At 37.1% G+C, this 24,342-nt stretch overlaps 1 protein-coding gene across 4 annotated transcripts in view; it reads right to left on the bottom strand.

The window, feature by feature from the left end:
* The window catches only part of USP6NL (USP6 N-terminal like), a 181,659-nt gene that overhangs the window by 127,659 nt on the left and 29,658 nt on the right, over positions 1-24,342 (bottom strand). The window contains exon 1 of one of the 4 annotated variants that reach the window (XM_045793918.2): positions 12,101-23,126. The exons of the other annotated variants lie outside the window; for them this stretch is intronic. Within the exon in view, the coding sequence (XP_045649874.2) occupies positions 12,101-12,173 (73 nt within the window). The 5' untranslated portion in view covers positions 12,174-23,126. Of the gene's footprint in view, positions 1-12,100; positions 23,127-24,342 lie in introns of those variants that run through there. 4 annotated transcript variants of the gene reach the window in all.

The raw sequence follows: 24,342 nt of genomic DNA, 5'->3' as shown, positions 1-24,342 counted from the left end.
CAGAGATTCCGCACGATCTTACACCACAGGCATACACCACCTGCAGCAGAAGTTTATACCCAAGTTTTTACACTTTTTCCCTCTTATGGAGATAAGAACCTGTTTAAAGTGAAAAATAACCTAAATTATATCTAGATGTTATTATTATGAAAAAATTAAAACTAAGTTTAACTTGTTATATGAAATGGTGTTTTCTCCTTTTGACTTTTTTCCCCCTTTGTTATATCCCTGTGATTAGCACTTGAGTATAATCAGGAAAAACACAGAGAGAAGCAACAAACAGCAAACAGCAGAGTGTGGAAGATCATTTAAAGTGAGGAAACCAAGATAAAATCAGCATCCTTCAAGAATGTATCATCCAGAAAATCACCAGTGTGTCACCAAAGGGTGCTTTACATGCCACCATGTTGTAAAGTAGTGACCTACAGTGGCAAGAACTATTATCCAGAAACTATTATCCAGACCCCTCCCCACTGAGACAAATATAGACAAGTGGTAGAGTCTTGCCCGATGGAGCACATTTTGGATACTGACATCACAGATGGTAGAATAGGTTTTGAATTCCCTTTACTTCAGAAATTACTTGAACAAATGTGTTTTGATATTAATAGAAATACTGATTGCATTTCAAAAATCTGAAGATTCTTTTATTCAACAAGCATGCTCTGAGCATTTACTGAATGCACAGATCCTAACACTACACACTCTAGGACAGCTTATATACCATTAAGAGTGAAACCATCACCATTAAATATTTTTAACTAAGGCAGTGATTAACTTTAAAAAATGGGAAAAAAAGGCTAAAATTGATGGTAGTGAAAAATGAGTTGGGATAGGCAGGATGGAACTCCCAAAATGCCTAACAAAGGAGACTATGCTTCACTCTGAGAGCAATGAACACTCAACGCTGAATTTTTAAGCTAAAATGCGTTGACAGAAACATTCAAAATCGTGGCCCAACATAAAAATGAAAAATGCACCCAAACAGGTTGGTATATATAAATTATTTTCTCAAACAGTCAATGAAAAAATAGATTAAGGACAAAAATATAATCCCTACACATTACTAACTATAAAGTGTGATAAATCTGCACACACCATCCACATTTGCTTATTTAACAAACATAGTTTCTATGTGCCAGGGGCTGTTCTAAGCACTTTACAAATGTTGATTCCTTTAATCCCCATTAACAACCTTCCAAGAACTGTTATCTGCTGTTATTAATCCAAGTTTACATATGAGGAGACTGAGGCACAGAGAAATTAACTAACTTGCCCAAGGTCACATGACTAGAAGGCAGTGGATTCAAGACATGAGCCCAGGGAGTCTGGCTATACAATCTATCCAGTGGTGTCCCACAGAACTTTCTGCAACATGGCTACTTGGCACTTACAATGTGGCTAACATGACTGAGGAACTGAATTTTTTGTTTTCCTTAATTTTAATTATTTAAGTTATTAAGTTGTTGAAGTTTAAATAACCATGCATTAGTGGCTAGTGTACCATGTTGGATAGAGTTCAGATGACATTCTTTATTACTACAGAGTACAACCTTACTGACAAGCAAGAAATGAATGTTACTCAGGATGTCTACGGCATTCAATTTTAAGTTTAAACAACCTAAAGAAAACTTTTCAAATAATTCAGAGTTTCAAGCAACGAGTGATTGCAAAATTCAGTGCATTACTTTCAAAATTCTTTACCATAGTTAAGACAATGACACACTGGACCAATGAACAATAAAATGGACTCGTTTTTCTTTAAAACAGTATCTTTTAAAACAAGTTATTAATTAAGATCTGTACATAGAAATATACTTCCCTAACACAAAGTTTTTATAAAACTTCTATCAATTAACTTTGCCCACAGTGCACACGCACACACATACACACACACACAAACTTCGACTTCAAATATTATATTTCCAAATTTAAAGAATAAATGCAGTGCTTAAAGTTTTCCAAGTATAAATGAAATGAAACTATTAAAAAGATTAAGCAGCACTATACTGAGTCCGACCAATGTGCACAAAGAACCCTGTGTTCTGTCCTGGACACAAACACCTATAACCAAGTTAGTAGCCAAATAACCTATGAGGAGTGCAGTATCAATGGCAATAAGAATGACAATAAAAATAAGAGAACCAACAAAAACATTAACAGCAGCTTACATTCAGCTCTCACTACATGCCAGCCACTGTGCAGGGCCTTTGTATTAATCCTCATCTCAATCCTCACAACGCTCTTGTGAAGTACATCATATTATCATCCCTACTTCAGATAAAGAATCTGATGCATGGGGACGTTAGGTAACTTGCCAAAGGTCACACAGCTAGTAAGTGCAAAGCAACTGCAGGGTTGAGACCCCAATCTACCTGAAGATAGATCATGATCTCAATTAGCCTCTTCTGTGCTGCCTTTCTCTTCATTAAATCACTCACATTACTGTGTATCAACATAGCAGTAAATTGTGAAAAATCTCTGAAGGCTTTTTATACTTAAGCCAATTACACAACTTCCTAAGACTTCTGCAACCCAATTTACTCTGTGTGTGTGTGTGTGTGTGTGTGTGTGTGTGTGTGTGTGTGTGTAAAGAGTAAAGATAGCCAGGTAGGCATTATGAATCTGCTATTTTAATCTAAGAGGTTACCATAGGGGAAAAAATGGCTTTAAGAAAAGTAACAGAATATGAATGTCAGTGCTCTCTGAGATCTTAGAGGACACCTCATAATAGAATAGATGGAAAACACCATGACACAGAGATATTCACTGACTTGCCTAAAGTCACATGATGGTAGAACTAGATCATAGGTCTTTTGATTCCCTCGCATCCTATTATAACGGCCACATCTGTGTTTTTACTTAGGATAAATGCTACTCCTCATTAAGACTACCCAACCCCAACAAAAAACAAAATACATTTTTTTAAAGGATTTTATTTATTTATTAGACAGAGACAGAGACAGCCAGCGAGAGAGGGAACACAAGCAGGGGGAGTGGGAGAGGAAGAAGCAGGCTCACAGCGGAGGAGCCTGACGTGGGGCTCAATCCCAGAACACCAGGATCACGCCCTGAGCCGAAGGCAGATGCTTAACTGCTGTGCCACCCAGGCGCCCCCAAAAAACAAAATACATTTTAACAGGCTTGAGTTACATGCTAAGAAATTCTGCTATTTAAAAGATATGCTTTTGCCTCTTATTTTTCATCAAATTGGATACAAACAAGTGAGGATTGCTTTGACTACAAGTAATAAACCAATAACTCTAGAGGTAAGTCAGGGTGGTGCAAAACCAGGTGGCTCACTTGTCCCACTGGTTTCACAAAAGACCAGACTTCTACAGTTCTCTTCCACCATATTGCTTTTGTCTTCATGGTCACATTATGGCTGCTATAACTCCAGGAATTACATTCATGTTCCAGGTAGGAAAAAAGAAGATGTAACAAGGAAGCAGAGATGACAACTATCTCAGAAAGCAAAACTTTCCCAGAAATCTCCAGCAGCCTTTTACTTCCACCTCAGAAAATACAGTTTAATTGTTTTTGTTTTTTAACTGAGCACAATATCACTCCAAACAAAATCAAAATCCCGTCATTAGTGAAGATCTGAGTGAGAGTGGATACTGGGTAGGCAATGAACACTGTTTGCCACAAGTAGTCATTTCTCAACTTCTCATTAAGTAATTCTTTTTTGGCCAAGAGCTTGAAATTCTTTGTAAATCATAAAAAACTTCAAACAAACAACTAAATCAAGAATACTAGATGCTGGGGCACCTGGGTGGCTCAGTTGGTTAGGCCGCCGGCTCTTGATTTTGGCTCAGGTCCTGATCTCATGGTCCTGGGATGGAACCCCATGTCCAGCTCTGGGCTTGGCAGGGAGTCTGCTTGAGATTCTCTCTCTCCCTCTCCCTTTGCCCCCCCCCCACTTGCACGTGCATGTTCGCTCTCTCTCTAAAGTAAATAAATGAAATCCTTAAAACAAAAAAGAATACTAGATGCTGTGACTTCAGTTTCTCAAGCTTAGTCAAGATATGCAGCAAAATATGTGTATTTTAAATATAAGCTGAAAACCATTATCTATCAGCGGAAAACCATTATCTATCAGATATTACAAAATATCTCAGAAAGAATCATACCTTTCTCTGCCCATTGTTATTAGCTACAATATTTCATTTATCTCAAGATCAGTTTCTGACAATCTTAACTCTTTCCTAAAACACAGCTAAAAGACAGAATGGAAGCAAAAACGTTCAGAACCAAAACATTTATAGTTGACCCTTAGACAATATGGGTTTGAGTTGTATAGTCCTACACAGATTTTTTTTTCAACAAACATATTGGAAAACTTTTTGGAGATTTGAGACAATCTGAAAAAATTCACAAATAAACAGCATAGCCTAGAAATATAGAAAAAATTTAGAAAAAGGTGCATCATGAATGTATAAAATGTATGTAGATACTAGTCTATTCTCTCATTGACTACCATAAAATAAACACGAATCTATGATAAAAAGTTAAAATTTATCAAAACATATGCACATACTTACAGACCATACATGGCACCATTAACAATCAAATGTAAACAAACGTAAAGATAAAGTATTAAATCAGAACTGCATAAAATTAACTGTAGTGTATACTGTACCACTATAATAATTTCATAGCCACCTGCTGCTGCTATCGTGGTGAGTTCAATGTTGCAATTATTCACTTAAAATGCCAACCATGTGATGCTAACCACTTCCAATGAGGACTTTGTCTCTCCTATAAACTGCATATGGCAGTAAAATGTCATCTCTGGTGGTTCTCGCATATTTTTCATCATGTTTAGTCCCATACCATAAACTTGGACTAACACCATGGGACCTAAACGAAGTACCACTAGTGATGCTGGAAGTGCTCCCAACAAGCAGGGAACAGTCATGACATCACAAGGAAAAGTTCAACTGCTCGATATGCACCATAGGTTGAGGTCTGCAACTGCAGTTGCCGACTATTTCAAGATAATGAATCCAGCATAAGGACCATTGGGAAAAAAAAAAAAGAAAGAAAAGGGAATCTGTGAAGCCATTGCCTCAGATGTGAAAACCTTGCACTTTTTACAAAATACCTTTTATCTCATATTGAAACTGCAGCGTTTATGTGGGTGCAGAATTGCTATAAGAAAGACATACTATAGAGAGTATCTACTAATATGATCGGAGAAAAAGTGAAGTCATCATGTGATAAAATAAAAGGGGATAAAGGATCTAATGTCAGATGATTTAATGCCAGCAAAGGACGGTTTGATAATTTTAGAAAAAGGTTTGGCTTAATAAATGTCAAGATAACAGGAGACGCAGCTTCTGCCCTCCAAGAGGCAGCAGACGAGTTTCCAGATACCATTAAGAAAATCACTGAGGAGACAGGATATCTGCCTTGAACAGGTTTTTTTCCTGGGAAGAAAAAAAAAAAAAAAAAAGAATGCCACAAAGGACATGTATTAGTAAGGAAGAGAAATGAGCGTCAGGATTTAAGGCAGGAAGGGACAAGGCTAACTGTACTGTTTTGTGCAAATGGAGTCAGGTTTATGATCGCGCTGTCCCTATCTATAAAGCCTGAGCCTTGAAGGGAAAAGATAAACACCAGCTGTCAGTCTTTGGGTTGTACAACAAGAAGGCCTGGACAACAAGAACCCTTTTCCTGGACTGGTTCCACCAATGGTTTGTTTCTGAAGTGAGGAAGTACCTTGCCAGTAAAAGACTGCCTTTTGAAGTTCTTTTGATACTGGACAACATCCCTGGCCACCCAGAACCCCATGAGTTCAACACTGAAGGTGCCAAGGTGGTCTACTTGCCCCCAAACACAACATCTCTAATTCAGCCTCTAGACTAGGGGTCATAAGGACCTTGAAGGCTCATTACACAGCACTCTAAAGAAAGGATTGTTATCACTATGGAAGAGAGAGACAGAGAGAAGAACACTATGAAAGTCTGGAAATATACATTATTGAAGATGCCATTGTCGTTATAGAAAAAAGCCATTAAAGCCATCAAGGCCAAAACAATAAATTCTTGCTGGAGAAAACTGTGTCCAGACGTTGTGCATGACTTCACAGGATTTACAACAGAGCCAATCAAGGAAACCATGAAAAAGATTGTGGATATGGCAAAAAAAGATGGGGGTGAGGGGTGGAGAGTTTCAAGATACAGAACTCAGAGAAATTCAAGAGCTAATAGAGACCACACCAGAGGAATTAAGAGATGACGTGATAGAGATGAATGCTTCGGAACCAGTGCTGGACAATGAGGAAGGAGACAGAGAAGCAGCAGAGCCAGAAAACAAATTGAAATCAGATAATCTGGCAGAATGGGTCCAATTATTCAAAACTGCTTTTGAGTTCTTTTACAACATGGACCCTTCTATGACACAGGCACTGACACTAAAGCAAGTGGTGGAAGAAGGGTTGGTACAGTAGAGAAATATTTTTTAGAAATATAAAAAAGCCAGACAGAAATTATGATGTGTTTCCAGAGAGTTACACCAATTGTGCCTGATTCGCCTGCCCCTCCCCGCTACACCTGAGACAGGAAGACCAACCCCAGCTTTCTCCTCCTCCTCAGCATACTCAATGTGAAGACAAAAGGACGAAGACCTCTATGATGATCCACTTCCACTTCATAAACAGTACGTAATCATCATGCCATATAGTTAATAAACTTATCTGTTGTGTATGTGTGTGTCTCTGTGCAAACACCCAGTAACTGTAGGCAAGAACTGTATGAGATGCTTTGTGTCACCACTATCATCTAAGTATTCGTCAGGTAGGACATCATGTGCAAGACTCATATGGAAGTGGATAGCCTACCCCTGGATAAGCATAAGGTGAGTGATATTTAATATGAAATTAATAATGTGTTAGTTTTCTTACTGTTTATTACCATACAGTATGCTTGGAGGAACTGCATATCAGCCTAGCATCACAGGTCAGTGCTTTTTCTTACAAAATCTAACAATGTTTCCGACACTGTATTATGAATATGACCATAACACTGTATGCCATAAAAATTTTATATGATTTATTCATTAGCATAGGCTAGGCTCCCATGAAGCAATCATATTGATTACACTAGGCTACCATAAAGCAATCTTACTGCTGCTTTCTTATTATCAATGCATGAATCATTTATCTGATATGAATTTCTTTTTCACATTCTTTCATTTTTGAGGTCTAGTGTTAGTAAGACATATGACAGCTACAATGTTTGTATCATATAAGACAATACTGATGTAGGTAATGACAGATGATTCATCTTGTAAACATGATGTACACTTACAGTATCAGTACAGAACAGTACGGTAAGTGTATTTTCCTTACGATTTTCTTAATAACATTTTCTTTTCTCTAGCTTGCTTTATTGTAAGAATACAGTATATAATATATATAACACACAAAATATGTGTTAATTGACAGTTTATGTTATTGGTAGGGCTTCCTTCCGGTCAACAGTAGGCTGTTAGTAGTCAAGTTTTGAGGAGTCAAAAGTTATATGCAGATTTACAACTATGTGGGGGTTGGTACCCCTAGCCCCTACACTGTTCAAGGGTCAACTATTTCAATTAACACTGGCCATTTTAACATATATAACTATAATGTACAGAATGTTAAGGTATAATAATAGGCAAAAGTAAAATGCTAAGAGAATACAAAGGAATGATTAATTCTGACCTAGAAGGGTGAGGGGAGAAGTTAGGGAATGCTTTCTGGAGGCGGAGCATTTGACCCTTGTAGTCTGACCTGATAAAGGATCTAACTGCCGGAGGAGGGAAAGAAGCTACCATTCTAATGGAGCAGCATGTCTGAACAACAGCAAGCATTCTGCCGAGCTGCCACAGAGGGTGCACGGAGAGATCTAGTAATATAGCTAGAAACACAGGTGAAGTCCAAATTCTAGGTTCCATGACAAACTGTTTCAGAAAGCTATCTCAGATAGCAATGGAAGGATGGAATAGAGAGTTAAATGACCGAATACCACGTGACCAGTCCTCTTCTCACCTTCTCCCACTATCATCTAAAAGCTTCCAAACTTCCTCACGTAGTATGGAAGTGTCTTCATGTTTGGGTACCTGAGCTCCCCCTCTACTATTTATTTTGCTTAGGATGCTTGAACACACTCTCCCCCACCCCCCGCACCCAGCTGGCTAGCTTTTTATGCATCCTCTGATACTTAGCTCAAATGAGAGCATCTGTCACTTCACCAAAGAGTTTAATTCCTTTGCTCTCCTAATTACCAAACCAGGGCCAGTTCCCCATGGGGTTCCCACAATACTCTGTCTACTATAACACCTATCACACTTGTTGTAATATTGTAATTATTGACTTTTGTCTCTTGCCACTTGCACATGCATTCCTTGAGGATACTGTCCCCTTGCATCTAAGAAGTCCTAAGTGTTCAGTGAATGTCTATCAAATAAAACGAGTGAGGAGGCTAGTTTAATAATCTAGAGCGGAGGTGTTAAGGCATGAAAGTAGGAATAAAAAGATTAAGACAGATACCAAAGCTCGTATGTTTTACCAACAGGAGGAATCTTCAGAGTCTCACTCTAAATCTACTCTTCCTTTAAGAATAATTTTAATAAACATGGTCATCAGGTTTTGCAAGCCACAAAAAATATTTTTAATAAAGAACCTGAATCATACTTACATTTAGCAAACTTCCTTTTTACAAGATAGGGACACATGTACTATTTTTAAAATATTTTTATCCAAATAGACATGAAGCTTTTAAAGGAGAAAACCAGGCCCCTCACTAATACACAGCCACAGCGATTGCATGTGCGCCTTACATACATTTGAACAGACTGTACAGTTTTTCTTGAGTCCGCTCGACGGTGTTCAGCCTTCCCAATTTACTCAAGCGTAGCCCTGAAGATGGAGCCTCACCAGGACATTCAAGAGGAAAACTGACAGTTTGTGTTTCCACTTAGCATAAATCACTCATTCCATCCCTTTCCTTGGTCTACAAGATCACATTGCTTTAACTCTCAGACTAGTTTATCTTAACAAATGTATATTCTTCCATTCATTGATTCACTCATTCATTCAACCAACAGCGGAGTCTGTACTGTGCCCCAGGCATGGGCAGGGATCGTATCTTTTTCTGTGTCCCCAGTGACTAACACAGTGACCTGCAAATACTGGACACCTGATAAAGGCTTTATGAATAAATACATGAGAGAATGATGAGTGGACATACCAGTGAGCATATACATGCACATGTGACCCTCTCTCCCATAAGACAAGGATACTTTTCCAAAGAGCACTTATCCTTTGCCTAGTCTTCCTTTATTTTGCCCAAAGTTGTATTACAAAACATCTGTGCCTATCCATTTCAACCATCTTTTACAAATGTCAATCGTTTCCATCAGCTCCCCACTGCGTTATTGGGAAAAAAAATGCAGATCCACTAAAATTATCCTTCGAATAACATTACTAGTCCTCTCCCTTCCCTATAATGTTAACTGCTGCAAAATTCTAAGTTTCCTAAACATATTAACATGAACTCTTAGCAATGTTATTTCACTAAGTGCTGAGTGGGTTGGGATACTTGTTTGATACTTCAACTAAATAAGAAAGCAGTGATTTGGCAGATATTTTAAAAATTTTAAAGAAAATATTCAAGAATATCACATAATTTCCCTCCTTCCTCAAGATAATCCTTCACCATACCCTTGAGTACTACTTTTAACGAAACACACTGAGTTTGTTTACTATCTCATACCAAGGAAAACTAATTCATGAAAATTTTTCAAACCATTTATCATAACATAATTATTTATGTTTGCCTTGATACTTTCCTTCACACACCAATTTTTCCATGCTACTTACTCATATTAATGTGAACAAATACTTGGAAATGTTGCTCTCTCTATATTCATCCAAATTCATACTATATTTTAAAGAATTTTGTTTAAAAACTTCCTTTTTAGGGCACCTGGGTGTCACAGCGGTTAAGCGTCTGCCTTCGGCTCAGGGCGTGATCCCGGCGTTCTGGGATCGAGCCCCGCATCGGGCTCCTCCGCTAGGAGCCTGCTTCTTCCTCTCCCACTCCCCCTGCTTGTGTTCCCTCTCTCGCTGGCTGTCTCTCTCTCTGTCAAATAAATAAATAAAATCTTAAAAAAAAAAAAAAACTCCCTTTTTATAGGTCATTGTTTTGTATTTGTCTATAGAACTTTGTTTTTTCAGTTTATCAATACTAAAAATTGGCAAAATGTAACAATATTTTACAAAAGGATAAAACTAATAGTAAATATATTAGCTAAATGATTGAAAACACCATTAGAATAGGTTTGAAAAAAAGAAGAGTCTATGAAAAAAAATCTACATATAAGATGCCTCTCTTTTTCCTGGTCATAGAAAAGTCTGCCTGAAAAAAATTAAGAAAAAGAATCTAAGAACAAATGCTGTTCTACTACTTCAGTATATTGCATATTTTAGTACTATTTTTTTCTATAGTCATATGGCATTTCCTGTCAAATATGATTATGTTATGTATGTATATGCATTTTGAAAAAGAAGAATATTATTACTTTTTTCCCTGGGTGTATTCCAAGTCATTATGATTATGACCAAAAACATATAAACTAAAAGAAACATTCCAATAAAAAAAAATTCCATCTGTAAAGGTTAAACTGTATGAATCTGACATTTTCAAACAGATTGCCATTAAATTAACTAATTTATATTCCCCTGAATTAGTAAAAGCAGTCAGCTTTTTTTAAACGCCTGTTAGAATCCTGCTATTCAGAGATAGGATCCTGCTATTCAGAGATAGGAATGCAGTCTTTGTTTTTACAGAAAAAAAGGAGAAATAAAGTAGCAAATAGGAGGTAATTGTAAAGTATCCTAAATAGTATGTTTTCAAAGGTAAATGACAATAGTTTCTCTGCTTTTTGACATGCATTTTTGTCCATTTAAATACCATGTCCTTCCATAAAATGAGTAAAGGCGAGATGGGCTAAGGTTTCTTCCAGCTGGAATACTCTATCTGTGGCTGATTACAGTACATGTCACAATATTATTTCATATCATCACCCCAAATAATGTTGCAGAGGACTTAAAGAATCTCATAAGCTTTACTTTAAACAGATCACATCAAGTTTTTTAAAAATCCAAAGTAATCTATATTTTATATTATCTGAGGTATATTTACGCTATTTGAATCATATAAAGACAGAATGCTGTATCTTACATGTGAAAAGCTGATATATAAATTTATCAACTGACGGATTTTAAATCATAGATTAAATTCATGAAATTGACAGCATTATAAACTAAGTTTATAAACTTACATTTTTTGAATCAATTCCTTATTATCATTTTGGAGATTTTACTATTTCAAATGTTTAAAAAAGCAAAAAACACAAGTATTTCTTCAAAGGTGTACCTGCAATAGTTCATTTTAAGATATGTAAGTCAGATGTGCGACTGAGAAAGATTTTGAAAATGTATTTCAATATCCCAAACTGACACAGGCTATAAATATAGAAATATTTTAAATATAAGCAGCATTGATTAAGCATATAATCATAAACAGAAAAAAGTAATTATTCACTGAAAACGGCAAAAAAAAAAAACCTACCATTCAGTGGCTGAATTAATATTTATAACTATTATTTCATCAGCTGGCCACACGAATAAGAACCATCTAGTTCTTTTGCCCTGCCACAAGCAGAATCCTAGCTTGATCCTTTCTTATTTCTGCCATGAACATTTGTATTTTAAAATTAAGAGAGGATTATATAAATTATTCTTCTACCTCCAAAATACATAATACAAGAGGATTTTTCCAGTGTGAAAAATACTATTGCAGTAGGTATGTCATAACCTCTCCTTACTCTTCATGTCTTTTAATAAGATATGCTTCTAATTTGTCATTTAAAAATAGGAATAATAAGGCATGTTTACAATTATGCCATTACCTGATCCTTTTCAGTTACCATTATATAAGAAGAGCAAAAGCATACATGATAACTCAAAATTCCTTTTTTATAGCTGTTCTTTAGGTCGATATTTGTAAAAACCTCCGAGTGCTCCGATTGTTCATTCTGACGATGTTCCTACCTTCCTTCACTTTGGCTGCTTTTTGCCTCGATGGTGTCACCAGCTCCTTTACAATCTGCAAGACTTGAATCATTGCTAGTTAACAAGCCAAAGACTCCGCTGCTTCCTCCAGAAATCCAACAGGTTTCATCACCAAGAGCTCACTGCTGTTTCTGCTTTCAGGAAGCTCAGGCAGGAACACAGCTCAACTTCAGAAAAATACATGTTCTGCTGAGCTATCCAGGAAGGCTCTGAAGCAGTTAATAAGAAACGATGAAAGGATAGGCTGTATCTTCTTGCAATGGATTCAAAGTGATTTCAGCACACGTGAAAACCACCATCCTCAAAGTCCAAATGTATCACTTACAAAGCATTAACAGGTTATAAACAAAACAAAACAAAATGTGGGCAATCTGCTGCAAATCACTAAGCACAGTAAAAACATTTTCTCACAAAAGTCATGACAGGAGAAATAAAGTGCTACGCTATAAATTCTCATATAGCTGATCACAGATGCTATGTGCAAGTTTTTAAAAACACTCAAGAAGAAGTCAACCAAAATACCCTGCACTGCAGAGCCTTAATACTTTTTTCCAATTTCTCAAAAATCTCATATTTGAAACAGAGAAAATAAGATGTGGATAAAAATAAAACTCTATCTTGCTAACTCCAAGCTCCCAGGTCTGCCTAACAAATACGATACTTCAAAAACTATCCTATAAATTCCTTGCCCTCCTCCTCACACAGACACCTCTGACTGACATCCTAGTACATGAAGAGAAGTCTACATTCACACTTCACACTAGAAATCCCTGAAGGGTTTGCAAAGTCGTTGGCCTCACCAGAAGAGGCATGGGCCAGAGATTTTTCATATCGAGCACAACCGCCATCTTGGCCACACGGTTTTCAACGGCCAAGTTGCACCGATGCTCAGTTAATACTGAATACCTTCTTTACATATTCTATTTATCACACAGCAGCCCTTTTCAAAGCCAACCTATAGGGTTAACGAAAAGAGAGAACCGACATTCGGGTTAATGTGGTTAAATGTCCACCAGCAATTTGTTCCCCTTATGGTACTGCCAACTGTCCTCCTAGTTTTCCTTCTTTCCCATTCATCATTTTGATATCCTTAATGTATCATTGCATAACGGATCTCAGAGCAAATCAAAGGCAGTTCCTTTGCCTTCACACTTAAAGGCTTATTTGATATTTTCCCGTCTTTCAATCGGACAACTGAGGTACACAGTCAATCAACCAAGGTTGGAAGCAAAACATAGAATCCAAAACTCAAAGGCTTCTGCTTTCTCTGATATCACGCCTTTCCTGTAAAAATGTATAGTTTTAAAATTCAGGGTGAAGTTTTCAGCTCTTCAAAAAAGAGGTGCTATAACATGTGCATATATATCCAACCGTAATGTATTCTCCATATGGGTGGTAATTTAAGACACCAGCGCTACAGATCCGTGGCAGTGAGAAACTGTTTGCACATGGAGGACAAAACAGGGCAATTATCCTACCTGTTATCTTTAAAGAGAGTATCTGTGCTTGCAAACTAAATCAGAAAGTTCAGATGAGTCAAAAACCGAGTTTTAAAACTCAAATTGAAACTGTGCTCTTTCATGACTCCCTCTGAAGACCTGATAAAGACAAATCAACATCTAAATCAAACTCCTCAAATCAAGTTTCCCCAGTTCTTTTTGTCCCCTGCCCCATTTCCTACGGCGGTTCAGAACATGAAATAGATGTTAGGTATATACTGACTTTATTTTCAGTTCTTTTGCATTTCCAGCTCCTGAGAAATCACTTCCACTCTTCTAGAAAAACATGATGTTTTCGAAAGGTACTTTCTGTTAGGCTTTGCTCTCTCCCAGGATTTTTCTCCTTCCATGCAGGGACGGGGATCTACAGGGCATTACTTCAGTCAACTCTCTCCTCCATTTCTGATCAATGAAGAGAAGACTATCTATATTCATGTTTCCATAATTTTCAATTATCATCACCCCCCATCTCACTAACAGTATTGGTTTTGAAAATGAAAATCATAAGCAATCAGTTTGACTCACTACTGTTAGTCCTTAACTTCTGCTAAGCAACCAATAGCTCCTTCTTGTTTCTCTCATTCTCTTCTCATGTTTTTATCACACGTTGCAACAGTAAATGTACATATTCTAATATAGTATATATATAACCAAGCTGTAGTCTAAAATGTCAAGATCAGGGGCGCCTGGGTGGCTCAGTCAGCTAAGCATCTGCCTTCAGGTCATGATCCCAGGCTGCTGGGGTTGAGTCCTGCATTGGACTCCACACTCAGCAGGGAGCCTGCTTCTCCCTCTGCCTGCTTCTCCCTCCGCCTGATTCTCCCTCCCTCTGCTTGTGTCTCACGCGCTCTCTCTCTCTCTGACAAATGAATATATAAAATCTTTTTTTTTATGTCAAAATTATGAAAGACAAAGAAAGAGGAACTATGACAGATCAGAAAAGACTCAAGAGTCAGGATAACTAGAACGTAACACATGATGCCAGGTTAGCTACTGGCCCAGAAAGGGACAAGGGGAAATATATGACATTTGGGGACAACTGGCAAAGTGTGAACACCATCCACAGGTTATCAGTATTAATATCCTGACTATGACCATCCACTGTAGTTACATAACAGAACATCCTGGATTTTAGAAATACACCTTGAAGTATTTAGGGATAAATACTTCAATTTACCCTCTATGGGTCCAGAAATAAATTATATTAATACAGAATGAGAAATAAATGTGGTAAAATCTTAGCATTGGGGAAATCCAGGTAAAAGAACAGAACTGTCTGTGTTACTCTTACAACATTTTCCTAAGTCTGAAATTATTTCAAAATAAACTTAAATTCTGACTACCTAGCCCAATATATGTATATTTATTTGTTTATAAAGGATATATATGTATTCATACTCATGTATGTTTAAATCATACAAAGCAAAGGATTTTAAAGGCCCAAATAATGTAAAAGAGAATTCCACATTTGTGAATATGCTGTGTTCAAGTCTGTGTATGTGTATATACATATACACACATTTTTATGCATTCTCATATGCTTCCTTTGCCCCAAAGATCATTCTGAATCCTCCTGGAATGCAAATTTTGAAAATACACATACCCCTGGGCTTACTCTGGCATGCGTACTCTTCAAAGAATTAATTTCCAGATCCTTAACTTGTACATGCACTCGTCACTACAGCTGAGCCACGTGAGAGGACGCTGGCAGCAGGGGCCCTCCATTTCCATCTCCCTTGACGCAATCACCTTTGACCCACCTCACAAAAAAAAAGGCCAACCCTCAGCAGCCTCACTGCGGCACAGTGCTCAGAGGTGAAAACATGGGAGATGGGGAACAAAAACAATCCAGCAATTCCTTTAATCAAAGCACAGTAAGTAACATCAGCCCACCCGCTCATTAAGATGAGTTTCTAATAAAAAATTCATTTAAAGTGAATAATTATTCATCAAAATCCATCATATATCTGTTGTTTTGACAAAGTGCATTAGGAAAAACCTCTGTGAGGGAAGTAGAATGGATACAGAATTTCAGGAAAAAAAATATATAAAATCTCTCGCTACTAAGGAAGAGCTTGTTCATTTCCTTTTTTTAGAGAGAAAGAGAGAAAAAAAAAACATGCACCACAGGGGGGCATCTTAAGCAGATTCCACACCCAGCACAGAGCCTGACATGGGGCTGGACCTCATGACTTGGGATGGTGACCTGAGCTAAAATCAAGAAACAGACACTTAACCGACTGAGCTACCCAAGCACTCCTACCTTGTTCATTTTTTAAATGGATGGCACTGGGTATCAAACCACTGTGAATATCAACACCTACTAGATACACTTATAAGACGGATGTAATAGTCTTGCTTATTTACTCTTTTTCCTTAATGGCCCTCTGGCACAAAAAATTGGTTTAATCACAGTTCTTGGTTCTTATCATTGGTCCGTGCATGGCCCAGTTTTATTTATATGCTCAATTATTTATTTTTAATAATAAGCATCACAAAGCAACTGATGTAGTTTGGAATATAGGTGAGGTTTGGCTGGGTGAGGTCTGGAGCCGATGGCCAAGAAAGAATTCTTGAGAAGTCTTTGGTGCAAAATGGCAGTTTTTTAAAGCACGGGGGACAGGACCTGGGGGCAAAAAGAGCTGCTGCTCCGGGGTTGCGAGGGGTGGCTAATTATGTACTATGGGCTTGGGGGAGGTAAGGAAAAAGGGAGTTTTGGAGAAAGAACTCTCATATGTTCAAGAAGACTCACAGGATAAGGAGACCTTGCCATTGTCAAGTTAAGGTTGTTTTTCCTCTAGCAAGGCATTAACATGAAGATAGTTGGGAACTTCCTGGAGGAACATCACACTTTATCCACTTCAAGTATCTGTCCATGGGCTGCAGGTTATTAAGGACATTTAATTGTACTTACATTCCCTTCCGGAAGCTACTGCTAAGGCTTTTGTAAACTGAGGGTGACTCTTGTCTTACAGGATTGTGATCTCTGTAAGTTAATTACTTGTTTTTCCTTTAGGGCAGCCAGGGGTGCCTGAGGAATGTCACATATATCCCATGGGGTGGGGGGGGGGGGGGTGTAAGCTTCTGCTATGTCCTCAACTACCTTTTGTTCCTTCATCAGCAACCACCCATAACAAAAACTAGGACATTAAAAATAATCTGTATTTAACCTACAGTCCCCCTAACTACCAACCCATCCCCCTGCTTCAACCCAAAGTAACAAACATCCTGAATCCAGAAAAAAGAGTTTCTAATAAAACTCCCCTGATTCCCTTGATTTCCTATTTATCTATCTATCTATCTATCTATCTATCTATCTATCTATCTAATATTATCTCCTCCCCCTCTTTCACTCACACACACACATGCACACCCCTGTGTTGCTGTTTTATGAAGTTGTTCCAAACTTTCTAAAAAGGGTATCATAGTTCATGTTATCTTTGAGGAATTATATTTTTTCTTAAATATTGAGACCAGTGGTTCTCAATCTTCACTACACACTGAAAATACCTGGGAAGTTTTAAAAAGTATGATGCCTTGGTCTATCCACAGGGATTTGGACTTCACTGTCCCAGGTGCAGCCCAAGCATCACAAATTTTAACGGTTCCCTCAAATGATCCTAACATTCAGCCAAGGACCACTGTTCTAGAAGAATGACATAGGAAAAGTTAATGTGTACAAGTAAACATGAAAGGTACAAAAATTATGATTCCACTATTACACACACACACGTGTGTGCTCACACACAGGGAAAAAGAAAGATGTATGCACAAAGAAAAAATATCAAAATGTTATCAACAATTTTTCCTCTGAATAGTGGTATTAGATATGAATTTTTACTCTTCATTTTGCTATACTTCTCTACACAGAACACATTTTACTATTTTAAAAAAATGAATTATACTTTGGTTTTTAAATATTCCATATCATCTCACCAAAAGGATACACAAATGGCAAGTCAGCGAATGAAAAGAGTTGGTTCAACATCACATGTCATTAGGAAACTTCAAATTAAGACGACGAGATACCCCTATACATCTATTAGAACGACTATAATGCAAAACACTGACAACACCAAATGCTGTCAAAGATGTGGAGGAACAGGAATTCTCATTAACTGCTGGGAGGAATACAAAATGATACAGCCACTTTGGAAAACAGTTTGGTGGTTTCTTAGAACACTAAACAAACTCTTACCATTTTTGGCAACAACTGTATTATACCTTTGTTATTTACCCAAATGAGTTAAAAAGTATCCACACAAAAACCTGTACATGAATGTTTATAGCGTTCTTCAGTGTGTGAATGGATAGACAAACTGCTCATCCAGATTATGGAGTATTATTCAGCAATAAAAGGAAATGCACTATTGAGTCACAAAAACAAAAAAACTGAAAGAACCCAAAAACCCAACATGGAGGAACTTTAAATGTTAAGTAAAGAAAGCCAATCTGAAAAGGCTACATAGTATATGATTCCAATTATATGACATTCTGGAAAAGGCAAACCTATGGTGACAGTAAAATAATTAGTATTTGCCAGGGATTTGAGAAGAGGAAGAGAAGGATGAATAGGTGGGGACGCAGGGAATTTTTATGGCGGTGAAACTACCCTGTATGCTACTGTAATGGTAGCTACATGTCATTATACATTTGTCAACACCCATAAAATATACAACACAAAGAGTGACCCTTAACGTAAACTATGGACTTCAGTTAACAATAATGCATTGATATGGGTTCATCAACTGCAATAAATGAATCATACAAATGAAAGATGTTAGTAACAGAGGAAACTGGGAAGGTGGGGAGTATTCTTAGGGGATGTAAGAGAACTCCCAGTAGTTTCCACTCCATTTTTCTGTAAACCTACAAGTGTTCTAAAATATAGTCACTGAAAATGACAAAGAAAAATCTATATTTAATAGTGTACTTAATAATCTATATCTGATATAATACAAAGGTAAATCCAAAAAAGTACAGGATTTAACTGGAATGCTTAAAACAAAAACATTGCCTACACAGAAGAGCCCCAATGTGGCTCAGTAGACAAGGAATGGAATTAGATGCCCTCCCAATGGACTGCCTGCAACCAGCTGTGAACTAGGTCTTTTTTACAACAGAAAAAATCTTACTTCAATCTTGTTGCCTACGTTTGTATTGTTGTTAAACATGGCCACCCCCAAAAACCACAAACTCTTGGCTAACCCTCCGAAAGCAGGATCTTACTTTTCCTCCTCATCACTTCCCAATCCAGTGTTCCTAGAGCAGGGCACAAGGGGAAGAAGCCGGGGAGCGCCCAGAAGGAGACAACAGTACAGAGACAAGTGCCACAGGCAGTAGGGTGGGTGTGCTCCCCCGCGCCCCCCCCCACACACACACCTATTGGGACACTCCAGGTTATGTCACTTTCCTTTCTCCCAATGAAAATACAAGGCCAAAGTCAACTTCTTTCCACTCAAAAGGGATCAATAACAGGAACTATATGTCAAATGATATAAAGAAAAAACAGCTAGTCAGAGGAAAGAAATCTTTTCCCACCATTCCTCACGCATCAAAAAACAAAACAAAACAAAACAAAACACCAGGAAGAGAGAAAAAACAAGATTCACTTTGATCTCATTTGTATTCTTTCTCTCATTCATGTAATAAAACCATGAACAAATTCACTGGACCATCTTCCTTGGCCCCACGTGAAAAGAAGTATGGAGAATCCATATATCTCGAAACAAAATTATACTACTATTCCTCACAAATAATGTTGTAGATAATTTAGACCAACTCCCTAGAATCTTAAAGATTTACAAACTAATTTAAAAGGTCTCTATTTTCTTCTTACTGTAAATATACTTCTCTAATAATTATTACAAAAATAATGCACTTTCACAGTAGAAAATAAGTATATGAAAACAAGCCCAAAGAAAATAAAATCTCTCTTAGGCCTACCATACAGAGATAAGCACTACTAACAACCTTTTAGACTTATCCATGTACTTTTTTATTGATTTTACAAAAATGAGGTAACATCATATATACTGTTTTGGAATTGATATGTTTTCACACTTTAAAACACTTCATCAACATCTTTTTCCTAAAATAAACACAGACAAGGATATTTGCACTGTGCTTTGTCCAAAAATCGTTTTGATCATATGAATAACAACCCAGCATCTTTTCAATCTTGGCAATGATTTAGGGTTGTTTTCTACGCACTTTTCAGAAAACTGTTTTGGCTTTCCTGGAAATATATTTTCGAATTAAGCCACTGTCAGTTTTTTCAGAACATGTAGATAAATGAGGGAAAAAAACTGTGAGAGGCCACACTTGTTGTGACAAAAACAATCTGTAAATATTCAAGATGTCAACTGGCCAGCAAATAGAAAAAGGCTTTTGAATATTAAACTATAAACCCATTTCTGACTGGTCTCCTCTTGGGTTAATAAATCAGCTTAATATACACTTCATTTCTTTGTCCTTCTACTTAGATTTTACAGGTGGGATATGAACACTTTGTTCTACAACTTTGAAAATCAATCACTATAAACTCATCAATATGGAATTAAATGTATGTTGAATATAAAAATAAAAGTTGTTGACTTTTGTCCATATACCAAATATCTGTATTATTTCCATACCAAAGATCTGTATTATTTTCTGTCAAAATGGTGCTCAGGTGCTCTTACGGTAATTCCTAATAAATCATATGGGGTATTTGAAAATTAACACTGTCAACTATTTTTGCAGGTTTTTTTCACAGAAAGAAAGTAAATAAAAAAGATAGAAAGGTAAAATCCTGAAGTTGCAGGATAATGGAAAGAGCCACAGAATGTGTGTTACGCATGACATTATCCCTCTTTCACATAATCTCAAAGCATGTTCGATGGTAGTAATTGTTTATGAACAAAAGTAACTGTATTGATGTAATTAAGTTAGCAATTCTTTCAAAAACAGTCTTTAAAGATATTTTATAAAAGGGCAATTCATGGGGCGCCTGGGTGGCACAGCGGTTAAGTGTCTGCCTTCGGCTCAGGGTGTGATCCCGGCGTTATGGGATCGAGCCCCACATCAGGCTCTTCCGCAATGAGCCTGCTTCTTCCTCTCCCACTACCCCTGCTTGTGTTCCCTCTCTCGCTGGCTGTCTCTATCTCTGTCGAATAAATAAATAAAATCTTTTAAAAAAAAAAAAAGGGCAATTCATTTTGCTTATAACAAGAAGCCAAGAAACCTCTGTAGCTTGGGGGAAGCTTCTGTACTTCCTGTGGCTCAGCGGAAACTGTCATAAATATGTGCAAAGATTCACAAACACGGGGAATGAAAATATGTTATCCCAATTCATCCTCATAACACCTATAAATTCTTAATGGGCTGACATATCGTACGTTCATTTTAAAGGCAATAAAATTTTGCTCATCCATACAAAAACTATTAAGCACTGACTAGGTACAATGCCAGTTGCCGGTGATCAACCTCCTTCCACTCTACCAAAAGAAACTGACACTAAACACATAATTACACAATTAATTATTGAATTACAATTGAAATAACTCCTGAAAGTAAGTACAGGATGACAGGAGAGTGTCCTTAAGTGGAAAAATAGGAGTTAAAGGATACACACAGCACATTATAACCGAACATTTTCCAATTTCTGAATTACCACATTTTGAATTTTTAAAGCAAGCTTCCCTGTATGTAGAAATGACTCTTCTGACTGTCCAAAGCGACTGCAGATGGACACACAAATATAGAAGGTAAAGAGACTTTCTAATCATAATGAGGAAATTTAAATATGACTTTATTTCAAAATCAACACCTCAAAGAATTAACACAGCATCCAAGCAATCTGACCTGCCCCAGATTCTAACAAAGCTGTCAAATAATATTAGTACTTTTTAAGAGTTCATTACCATAAAAAACACATATTAAAAAGCAGTCAAGTCTTAGAATAAATCATAATTCAATCTAGATGAATCATAACTCAATATAACATCACATTTAAGATCAAATATCCATATGCACACATACATACACATGAAAAATATAAAGACATAGGAATTTTCATAGAATTCACAAAAGTGCTTCTGTATTTAAACACAGAAGTCCCTCTAACACTCAAAAAAGATCTTTCTGGAGTTTCCACTATACAAAATCTATAATTCAGTTTTCATAACACATTAATTTTAACAGGAAGTAAGACCACCAACAGAGTCCCTGATGGAGCAATACATCAGGTAAAACTGATCTTTGGTACCTGTTACTCTGCACACTTCCTCCCTTTATGAAACCTTTTCCTCTCTCTGACTTTTCTGTATACTATGCATTCTCTCTCTCTGCTAGCCATCACAAAATGACCTATGTCCCCAAAGAAACATACAAAGTTCCAATACATATATTAAAAAACTACATTGCTTCATAATAAATTTTTGGAGATGCAAAAGTATCATCCAGAGTGAAAATCTGTGATTTTTCAATAAGGATTTTGGGAGAAAGGTCTATTTTAAAAGGATATGATACAAGAGAAAATGTAAATAGTGAACACACGAAAAAAGTTATCCTAAGAATGAGACAGCACCTCAACACCCATTAGGATGGCTGCTATCAAAAAAAAAACCAGAAAATAACAAGAGTCAGCCAGGATGTGGAGAAACTGGAACCCTTCTGCAATGTCACATGGGGCAGCCACTATGGAAAACTGTATGCAGTTCCTGAAAACATTAAACACAGAATTACCATATGATCCAGCAATTCCACTTCTGGGTATGAACTCAAAAGAACTAGGTATATACTCAAAGACAAGGTGAGTCTCAACGAGATATTTGCACACCTATGTTCATAGGAGCATTGCTCACAATAGCCAAAAGGTGGAAGCAAAACAACTTGTCCATGACCAAAATATGGTAATCCAAACAACGGAATAGTTATTCAGTCTTTAAAAGGAAGGAAATTCTGGCACCTGCCACAATAGGGGTGAGCTATGAGGATATTACACTGAGGGAAATGAGCAAGTCACAAAAAGACAAATACTGTATGATCCCATACACATGAGGTATCTGGAGTAACCAAATTCATGGAGACAGAAAGTAGGATGATGGGTGGGTGCCAAGGGATGGAGGAAGGGCAATGAGAAGTTGTTCAATAAGTACAGAGTGTCAGTTTTTCAAGATAAAAAGAGTTCTGGAAACTGGTTGCACAACAATGTAAATATACTTAACACTATTGAACTGTACACTTAAAAACAGGTAAGATGGTAAATTTTATGTTATATATATTTTACAACAATTTAGATAAAAAAGTTATCCTGTCTAAAAATCAAATATATGCAACTAAAAGCAACTCTTCATGCCATTTTGAGCCTACTAAACTAGTCATGGTGAAATATATCCTTGTATACCAATTACCACAGTAACTGTAAATTAGTACAGTCTTTTAAGAAAGACAGGCAGACATAGGCAAAAATATTTCAATACCATAAATTTAGTCTAAGGAATTTATTCCAGTTTGTTTTATTAAAGAAAAGGAACAAATTCACCAGTGATACTCATTTTGCAAACTTTTTTTAAAAACTGAAGCATCCTAAATAACCAAACAATAAAGTTACCATGCATCATCTTTAAGGAAATAATAATTATGAATTTGAATTATGAAAAACAATTATAGAAATATGGTAACTGCCTAAATACTACTCAATGTTAGAAATGCAAATATAAAATTGTATATACATTATGAATCCAATCATATAAAAATATACAGTATCTGGGGGCACCTGGGGGGGCTCAATCAGTTGAGCATCCAACTCTTGGTTTCGGCTCCGGCCATGATTTCGAGGTCATGAGATCCAACCCCATTTCAGGTTCCACGCTCAGTGGGGGTTCTGCTTGAAGAGTCTCTCTGCCCCTCCCCCACTCTCTCAAATAAATAAATAAATCTTAAAAATACACAGACATACCCACACAGTATCTGAACAAGACCACAGGGTCATATGCAAAAAAGAAAATGGCTGCTTTAATGTAATGGGGTAACAATGATTTTTTCTCCCCATCTCCAAAATGAATTTACTTTAATGTTATGATTATACTTTAAAAACAACAGATTTGTTTTGGTGACATTAGGTGAAATAAAATATAAAATGGAGGCAACACTGTGGTGTTTATCTAAAACTAAAATTACAAACTTAATCTCCTACCACTTACTTGTACCAATGCTAAATTTTCCTTCATTTCTTAATTTTAATCTCAACCTCTCAACTCCAGGTCTTCACACATGTTGTTCCCTCTATTTATAACCCTCTTCCAGGGCACCCAGGTGGCTCAGTCGGTCAAGCACGCACTCTTGGTTTCGGCTCAGGTCACGATCTCATAGGTCCTGAGACTGAGCTCGAGATCAAGCCCCACATGGGGCTCTGTGCTCAGCAGGGAGTCTGCTTGAAAGAGTCTCTCCCCTTCCCCATCACACGCAGGTACATGCTCTTTCTCTCTCTCAAATAAATAAATAAATCTTTAAAAAAAAACCCTCTCCCTCCTCCTCTTCACTTAGCCGGACCTCAACTGGAATATGATTTCCTAACAGTGGTCTTCCCGCCCTTCCTGCAGATAGGTTCCCTTGCTCCCACAGACTCCCAAATTCCCCTTTTTGTATTAATAATACCACGCTACCTGTGTAGTAGTTCTGTGCTCTAAGAGGCCATGGCCATGTTTGTCTTGTTCCTGTCTATATCCCCAAAGACCA

The sequence above is a fragment of the Ursus americanus genome, chromosome 31 (assembly GCF_024610735.1).
Source record: "Ursus americanus isolate L20-20 chromosome 31, mUrsAme1.1.p, whole genome shotgun sequence".
In the NCBI taxonomy this organism is placed as follows: domain Eukaryota; kingdom Metazoa; phylum Chordata; class Mammalia; order Carnivora; family Ursidae; genus Ursus; species Ursus americanus.
Note: the sequence above shows the minus strand (reverse complement) of the source record. Positions and strands in the feature narration are given on the sequence as shown.